The sequence below is a fragment of the Pelobates fuscus genome, chromosome 7, assembly GCF_036172605.1.
Source record: "Pelobates fuscus isolate aPelFus1 chromosome 7, aPelFus1.pri, whole genome shotgun sequence".
In the NCBI taxonomy this organism is placed as follows: Eukaryota; Metazoa; Chordata; class Amphibia; order Anura; family Pelobatidae; genus Pelobates; species Pelobates fuscus.
The window spans coordinates 204,149,419-204,158,950 of record NC_086323.1 but is presented as its reverse complement, the minus strand read 5'-3'; the positions used below and the strand labels follow the sequence as shown (position 1 = coordinate 204,158,950).

The 9,532-nt window shown below is 42.7% G+C and overlaps 1 protein-coding gene across 1 annotated transcript; it reads left to right on the top strand.

The window, feature by feature from the left end:
• The first annotated feature begins 1,563 nt into the window (after window positions 1-1,563).
• On the top strand, window positions 1,564-8,749 carry LOC134569300 (oocyte zinc finger protein XlCOF6.1-like). Its single transcript, XM_063428217.1, has 3 exons — window positions 1,564-1,579; window positions 2,289-3,371; window positions 8,637-8,749. The coding sequence occupies exons 1-3, from the start codon at window positions 1,564-1,566 to the stop codon at window positions 8,747-8,749; spliced, it is 1,212 nt and encodes a 403-aa protein (XP_063284287.1).
• The last annotated feature ends 783 nt before the right edge of the window (window positions 8,750-9,532 follow it).

The window sequence follows — 9,532 nt, the reverse complement described above, 5'->3', positions numbered from 1 at the left end:
AGGGGAATATACAGGTCAGCAGTGTTCGTTCAATTGTGTGGCCGATATCCGTTCCAGGGATTTGATGGCACACACCGCTGACCTCGTTCGACTGAATTAAAATGGCCGCCGCCATGTGTTCGATTGTCTAATGGCTGCCACTTCGACTACTTCGGCACTTCGGCTGTATCCGAAGTGCCATATCAAACGTACCAATCCTTTGCACAAAACAGTTAAAGGGCCAGAAAGTCTTTTTTCTTAGGTACAGGGCAATGTGGATGATGGCAGGAAAACAAAAGGTAGAGGTTCCCAGGCAACATGGTAGGAGGTTGTTACAGTATACAAGTTTGATAAGAACCCCCACAAGAATTATATCCCCGGATAGCCCGGATTTGAGTGCCCAAGTTGTGCAAATATCGCTCGAATCTGTGTAGTATAGGGGAATTGCCAGCGTGGAAAGGAGATAGTGGCCGGTCCACTGTGTGGAGTTCCTGTATCAACATAAACGAAGTCTCCCTCTGGCTCATATGTAGTGAATTTTCCCCTTGTTTGGGAAAATCTTTTCTCTGAAAAGTGCTCTCTTGGCTTGTCTGGTAACAGAGTAGGCAACATTATGATTTTTACTTTGTTCGTTAGGCATAGTGTCATTTTACATTTTGCCAAGTGAATAAAAGTAAGTTTGTGATGTAGGGGGGCGGGGCCTAGCTAACATGGCCGACGGACGTGTCTGAGTGGAGCTCCTCACATCCCCACGGCGAAAACTACAAAAAAATAGCGCACCGATTACTAAATTGAGGCTCAAGGGCTGCAATCGGAACCCCACACAGAAGGGGGATCACCCACAAGCGGCTGGGGAGCACCGTCCACGACCCGCGACCAAATCACTCACTGCGGCCTAACTGAAAGGTGGACCACATGGAGGGGAGACACGGCCGGTCTCTCAGCCACCCGCCATCAGAGTGCCTTAATCAACCCGATCCCCCCCCCCCCCCAGGACCGGAGGGGGTTATCCCGGTCCCACCTGGGGGCCCAGCGTCTACAAAGTACAAATAACTCACCAGTTCCCCAGGTTGCTCCTTCACAACAATCTAAAATGGCGACTGAGGAGGAGAACACACGGATGCCAGCATGGGAGGCACGATTTAATGATGCCTTCGACAGAATCTGTGCAGCATTCTGGCACCGGATTGCATCCCGGGCAGTACAGCCACCGTTGCAGCCAGCGACCGGGCATCAGCAGACACCCCGATCTGTCCAGCAACCCCTAAGCCTGGAAACATACCGAGCGCAAGGCACTAGTGTACCAACCAGTCGCAACGCCCACGTGGAAGACGCTGCCGCTGTGACCGCTTACCCTTCATCTGAGCCGGGCGCTCACCAGGAGGAAATCCTCTGTAGCCTGCCATACACCCAGGGAGACCGGGCTCCGGCAGATCCCTGGGCCCACGATCCTGGTGATGGGATCAATGGCAACCAGGCAAGAGCACCCACTAAGGTCTCAGGCCGAAGACAAGCGGCCCCCGGACGCAGTGACACCACGGCATTGGAGCAAATCATCTAACCTCACCGCCGGAGAAGCGCACCATGCGGAGTGGGCTGAGTACAATCACAGACACAACGGGACATGCCAGTCACTGCCTGGCGACCTCACTGGTACTCAGTTGGGACTTTGAACTGGGAGCATTGCAAACCATTACCTCAGTTGCCTAGCTTGGCACGACCCCAAGGGGTACCTTGATACGCAAGTATTATGCTTTAACATTGCCTACATTAACAGCTAGCCAAAACAGCTACAATATGCCTATCATGTATCATATGAGCACTGTATACCCGACGTCCTAGCGTATCACTGCATAACTGCAATATCTTCAATGCTCATTCTGCCTGCCTTACTGTTTATGTTTGTTTATTTTGGTGTTAGTAAATTCACACAGGTCTGCTGTACCCTCAGTCCGTAAGGCAAACACTGGCCAGGCCATATTGCCTAACATGCCCGAATACCTCTCCTTACCTTACTCTAAACTATGCTGTCCTTTTTGTTACTCACTGTTTATTATGAGCTAACTTTCACGGTGAGCAAAATGTACTAGCATGACTATACAGTCACCATTGTATTCCCAATTTTTATATTATAATGGGAATAAGAGCCCACAAATATTTTACTATTTTAGGTATTACTTAATCACCATAATGTTTCATAGTCATATTTTTGAGGTTTCATGAAAATAAAGTCAGTTTTTAAGTATGGTAAACCATACATCAGTTATAGATTTTTTTTTTCATAACTCCCAGTACATTTTTTTTTTCAGATATTTCCAGCAGCAGAAGTTTTTCTAAAGGACAGGACAACAACAGAACTATACTAAGCAAGATTATGAAGAAATCTTCTAATAAGACAACCAAGGATTCCAGCTCTCCAAACTCAAGCAATTTCTCAGAACCCTATATGTCTACAAAGGATATCATAAACACAAAACCTTTCTCATGTTCTGAATGCGGAAAATGTTTTCGCTGGCCGTCAGAAATTGTTATACATCAGAGAACTCACACGGGAGAGAAACCTTTCTCATGTGCTGAATGTGGGAAATGTTTTGGCTTGCACTCAAATCTTGTTAAACATCAGAGAACTCACACAGGAGAGAAACCTTTCTCATGTGCTGAATGTGGGAAATGTTTTAGCCAGTGCTCAGGTCTTAGTACACATCAGAGAACTCACACAGGAGAGAAACCTTTCTCATGTGCTGAATGTGGGAAATGTTTTAACAGACATGCTCCCCTTGTTTTACACCAGAGAACTCACACAGGAGAGAAACCTTTCTCATGTGCTGAATGTGGGAAATGTTTTAGCCATAACTCAACTCTAGTTAACCATCAGAGAACTCACACAGGAGAGAAACCTTTCTCATGTTCTGAATGTGGGAAATGTTTTAGCCTTAACTCAGCTCTAGTTAAGCATCAGAGAACTCACACAGGAGAGAAACCTTTCTCATGTTCTGAATGTGAGAAATCTTTTAGCGGGCACTCAAATCTTGTTTCACATCAGAGAACTCACACAGGAGAGAAACCTTTCTCATGTTCTGAATGTGGAAAATGTTTTAGCGGGCACTCAAATCTTGTTAAACATCAGAGAATCCACACAGGAGAGAAACCTTTCTCATGTTCTGAATGTGGGAGATGGTTTAGACATAACATAACTCTAGTTACACATCAGAGAACTCACACAGGAGAGAAACCTTTCTCATGTTCTGAATGTGGAAAATGTTTTATCGGGCACTCAAATCTTGTTACACATCAGAGAACCCACACAGGAGAGAAACCTTTCTCATGTGGTGAATGTGGGAAATGCTTTAACGAGCACTCAAATCTTAAAGCACATCAGAGAATCCACACAGGTGAGGAACCTTTCTCATATACATAATGGAGAAATAGTTTTGTCAGTAAACCAGATTTTGTTAAACATAACTGACACAGTAGAGTTTTTATAACGTGCTTATGAATTAACATGGGAATAAAACCTCTAATACTGTGAATTGCTCTCATCCTGACACAATATATAATACCTTTGACAGTAGCAACGTATAAATGATGCATTGGTGTTGTGATTGTGTTAACTCTAACGAGCCCCTCTTTACTTTTCTCCCCTTTGATATTACTGTTAAATTTGGCTCTGACGGCCGTGGGTTTTGCGAGAGTTAGACTGGGGAAGATGAACGGAGCTGCTGCAAATCTTGTAATGAGCCCGGCGGTCCTGGTCTGTATATATTGTGTGTGTATATATTATAAAAATAAATCATTTTAAAAAGTAAAAATAATTACATAAATGTAAAATAATTGTGTGTGTGTGTGTGTGTGTGTGTGTGTGTGTGTATATATATATTTATTTAAATACACAATTACATAAATAATTTCATAAATATACAGGTAGACTTCATATATAAATATGTATATATATTTAAATTCGATGTGCATATTTATGTAATATTTTTATATAATTAAGTCATTTTATTGATTGCAATTTGAGGGACCTGCCTGACAACCCAGGCCGCAAGTCCATGACACCCTAAAACCTGTTCATGGGGGGTACTGTTTTACTCGGAAGGCTTTGCTGAACACAAATATTGTTTCAAAACAGTAAAACATATCACAGCGTTTATATTGTCGAAGAAAGTTTTTTGCATTTTTCACACACAAACAGCACTTTTACTGATGATATCATTGTTGTGATACGTTTTACTGTTTTAAAACACTAATATTTGTGTTCAGCGAAGTCTCCCGAGTATAACAGTAGCCCCATGTACAGTTTTATAGTGTTTTTGAAAGTTACAGGGTCAAATGTAAGGCTTGAATTCATTTTTTTTACATTGAAATTTGCCAGATTTGTTACTTTGCCTTTGAGAGCATATGGTAGCACAGGATTGAGAGTTACCCCCATGATGGCATACCATTTGCAAAAGAAGGAAACCCAAGGTGTTGCAAATGGGGTATGTTCAGTTTTTTTAGTAGCCAATTAGTCACAAACACTGGCAACAGTTAGCATTCATAATTGTTTTTTTAAATGCTACTTTTGGCCAGTGTTTGTGGCTACTAAAAAAGACTGGACATACCCCATATTGAATACCATGGGTTGTCTACTTTACAAAATATGTACATGTGAGGTGTGATTCAGAGATTTATGACAGCTAACAGTGTTACAATGCCACTATTGATACATTTTTACAAATATATATTTTGAAATGGCAATGTCCTACTTGTGCTTATAGCCCTATAACTTGCAAAAAAAAGCTAAGAACATTTTAACATTGGGTATTTCTAAATTCAGGATGCGTAAGAGATTTTGGTGTTCAAAGTTAGAAAAAGGTGTATTTTTTAATACATTTTATGATATAATGGAAATAATGGTATCTTAGACTATTTGATGGCGATAAAAACGGTATATAAAATGTGTGGGTACAGTAAATGAGTAAGAGGAAAATTACAGCTAAACACAATGTTATGGTTACCTCAAAGCTAGCTGAAGACTGGAACGTTTGGATGTCCTGGTTCCCGAGTGTGGAGAGAGAAACGCCGTTTCGTTCAGCATAACATAAGAATCCTGCGAATATAAAGCAATCCCACTAGCTATGGTACAGCTAGGATACCCTTGTTCCCACAAAACGAGTCGAGGCTGCGATTTGAGGGTCAAAACGAACTGGCTTTAATGGCACACAGACATCGCTATTTATGCAAAACCCCAGGTCCAGGGACAGCCCCCTCTGGACCTGATGGGATGCAGGGACAATACAAACAGTCGACCAATGGCATTACAGTATATCGTTTGAAATAGTCACCGCCCAGCTTGGAGATAATGACTCTAACGGTTATGGCAATTTAATTATCTCCAAGCGCCCCAAATCCCACGTGTAATTGTAACAGGTAAAACAGTATAAAAATACATAACTGTAACATTTTAATAGACACATTTTATATTCTACCATTCGTTGGATAGCCCAGATCTGAGCGCAGCAGATAGGCAAATAGCGTTCAGATCTCACGAACGGTATAGCCAGTCTTTTCAATACAAAGTCCTTTCGTGCCTTTTTGTCCCGAACACGAGATGGCGGACATGTTTTCAGGCGGGTGAATAGAGAGCGGGACCTGGGCCTAAAACCCCTGGAGCGAGTAACGGATGAACAGTTGCATGAATACCGCTCAGTGGATGGTTGTCCCAGCCCTTCATGAGCCGAACAGAGACCGCCATGAAAGGGGGGTACTTAGCTTGCGGTTAACAGCAGACCGAGCGTTCTAATTGTGGCCACATGCCTGGGTGTAGGTGGTCCTTGTTTGGGAGTCTTTCAGAGTTTCAGTTCGGTGAATTATTATCCGAACGAGGGCACCCTGAGGCAGTCAATTAGGCTTGTGGTTAACCGCAGACCGCAGTTTCCCAGTGGTCAATAGGAAGCACACTCCACTTGTAAGGTGGTCGGCCATTCGGTTGTTTTAGAGGTGAAAAAGGTTAAGTGGCGGCACACGCCAAGGGCCGGGTGTGGTCTTTGTTCATATGCACGAATACATAGTCCTGACTGTTCGTGTAATGTGTTTTATATAGTAATACTACCGAAACATAGTATACGGTAAAATAAACAGGGTAATCCCGTAACACACAAACACCCCAGAAATTTAAAAACAGCCCTAGTCCTTAATGGTAAGAAAATTTAAAAATGGTCTGGTCACAAAGGGGTTAATCTTTGTTTATTTTTGTAAGTGTTATTGCACATACTGTTTGGTTAATTTATGTTCCCCATTTATTAATTCCACTTATCTAATCTCTCCCATTGATTGGTTTAATTTTCTCACCTAATTTCCGCATGCCTTTTCACCCCTAGTTTATTGATTTATCTAACCTCAGACTCTCTCTTACTGTCTGTGACCCAACCAACAGCATTCATAAGTTTTACTCAGGACTCGGAGCTAATAAGTGTTGCAGCCAAAGGCATATGGAAACATTTCTGGCAGCACAAGTCCATCAAAAGCCATCTCCTCAGACCATAGCATCAAACATAGTAACTATTATTTCACAAACCTATGTTTCACGTCCTCTTAAAGGGCCACAGTCCTCTTTTACCTTTTAATTCTGCTACTTCCCACCATGTTACTTGGTTGCTATGTGGAAAATGTTAAGTCAGTAAAGCAAGTCTTGAAACACATCAAAGAACTCACACAGGAGATAAGCCTGTCTCACGTTCTGAATGTGGGAAATGTTTAATCAGCAAGGCCAAATTAACATAGGGGCTGATGGAGCTGCAGCTCCAGGCCCAGGCCCATGGAATAGGTCCATTGGTTTAGAAGAAAACATTTATTTTTTCCTTTCCTTTTTTTTTTTTTTTTTTTTTACACATTACTCTTAGGGTTGCCACCTGGCTGGTATTTTAGGGTATTTGAGGCTGCCTGGCCAGTGCCAGTATTGCAGTAAATCCGGCAATACAAATGCCGGCATATTTCTATGTATAAACAGAGATTACTCTGCAATACCTGCGCCGGCCAGTAGGGATCACTGTGTGTGGAGAGAGGCAGGGATAGGAAGTGACCGCATATCTCTACACACTGATCCGTGCGGGAGTAGCTACACAGCATACAGAGTTCAGACAGCAGCTCCCAGCCTACAGCTCAGGGAAGGCAGGGATGGGGTAAAGGCTGCAGGGAGACATGGGGACACTGGGAGACACTAGGGGACACTGGGTGACCTGGGAACACTGAGACACTTGGGGACAAAAGAAGATCAGGGGACACTGAAACACTAGGAGACGCTGTGAGACACTTGGCACTTGGGGACACTGGGAGACATGGGGACACTGAGACACTGTGTCCCTAGCGTCTGTGTCCCCATATCTCCCAATGTCCCTAAGTCTCTCAGTGTCCCCTAGTGTCCCAATGTCTCACAGTATTCCCATGTCTCTTAAGTGTCCCCTAGTGTCCAAGTGACACTGGGCAACATGGGGACATGAGGGGACACTAGGAGACATGGGGCACTGAGACACATGGGGCACTGAAGCATTGTGATTGGGACACTGTGATACATAGAAGACACTGATACATGGGGACATAAGGGGACACTGGGACACTTGGGGCACTGAAACACTGTGATACATAGGGGACAGACACTAGGGGATACTGGGAGACATGAGGACACTGGAAGACTAGGGGACACTGGGTGACAGGGAGACACTCGTAACAATCCATCTTTTATTCAGCAAAATAAATGTGAGTAGTTTTTTGGTGATTTTACAGAATTTTTTCTTAGGTCACTCCTTGTGATTTACACGCATACATAATTAATTATGCAAATTAGTAAGGCCGGTATTTTTTTCCAAGAAAGGTGGCAACCCTAACTATCATTCACATACTCTTGCTTAAGTATTGAAACTTTAGAGGGATATATGGGAACAAAACTTGTGCGGACTGGCTGACAATGAAATTAGTTAAGGTAAAGTTGACTTGCTGCTTTAGTCTCTCTAACACTGTGACATGTTCCTTTTCTTCTACACTCACTACATACAGCTTTTCTCTGTCCCAGACTATATACCAGGAGCTTCTGCCTGCTAGTAAGGAGGTTAAGAGAGGAATGGACCAGCGAGTGCTAGGGGGACAGTCCTTAGAAAGCGTGGAGCGAACTCCTCGTTAGACACATTTATGCCAAGCTCAGGGTGCTGTCTGTCTGTCCTTAGTTGGCCAGCGTGCATGATTGGCAGGCAGCCTGACATGCATTCATGCCAGGCTGGCCTTCCAATTCTTTAGGCAGACACGCCCGCTTTTTAAGGCATGTTCGCCTCTTGGTAGTTCTGATTACATGATTTGCGTCAGTGGCCCACCCTTTTACCCCGTCCTGCTTCACTGGACACTGCTGTTAGGGGTATGGATTTATTTGAAAGATGAAAGCATGAATTAGAGAGAGATTAGCATAGAGTGTGTGTTTTGTCATAGCTGCACCCTATGAATTTCCATTCAGCACCACTTCCGCCAGATACATGACGATTGGTAGGTATGACTGTTTTAGTGTTTTTAGTCGATAAGATTCTGTAATTAGGCCCATCATAATTGTCAGCACCAGGCCCACTGGGCTCTTAATCTGGCCCTGGTTATCAGTAAAGGAGAGCTTGTTGTACATCAAATAATTCACACAGGAGAGAAACCTTTCTCTTGTTCTGAATGTGGGAAATGTTTTAGCCTGCATGTACACCTTGTAAGTCATCCGAGAACTCACACAGGAGAGAAATTGTTCCAAATGTCCAATTGAACTCTAGTAATGTAGGAGGCATCTATGTATTAATTTGGGAATAAAATATATTTTACTCTGAATGTGAGACATTCTATTATTATTATTATTATTATTATTATGATGCTGATATTTATATAGCACCGTCAAATTCCGCAGTGCTTTACAATGGGTGGACGAACAGACATGTAGTTGTAACCAGACAAGTTGGACACACAGGAACAGAGGGGTTGAGGGCCCTGCTCAATGAGCTTGCATGCTAGAGGGAGTGGGGTAAAATGACACAAAAAGGTAAGGATAGTATTAGACTAGTGACAGTTGCAGAAGAGGAATCAGTTGGGAGCTATTAACAGTTTAATTGATACGCTTTTATGAAGAAGTGTTTTTTTTTTATGATTTTTTTGAAGGAGTGGAGACTGGGTGAGCACCTAACGGAGGAGGGAAGCGAGTTCCACAGGAACGGTGCAGTCCTCGAGAAGTCTTGAATTCTAAAATCATAATTCAAAGTTTGCTTACGTTTCAGCACCTCGTGTTATAGCAAAGCCTTTCTCATGCTAACACTATAAATAATAACTGTAACGGTAGCAGTCAATGTACAAATTATGTATTGGTATTGTGATAACTTGTAAGCATCCCCTGTTAACTGAATGAAAATGTGCAAATTGACGTAACGTTGACATGTAATTTAGTGCAACTATATCTATCTATATGTTCACTTTAACGTGTTTTAAAGAACTACTAGTAATATATATTTGTTGTATTATTAGAATTGCTTATTCCCCATTTCTCTGTATATTTGTATAT

Excerpts from the sequence above, each read along its gene's own strand:
- LOC134569300 (XM_063428217.1), top strand. Across the intron at positions 3,372-8,636 it reads ACATCAGAGAATCCACACAG|GAGAGAAACCTTTCTCTTGT; the intron begins GTGAGGAACCTT and ends TAATTCACACAG.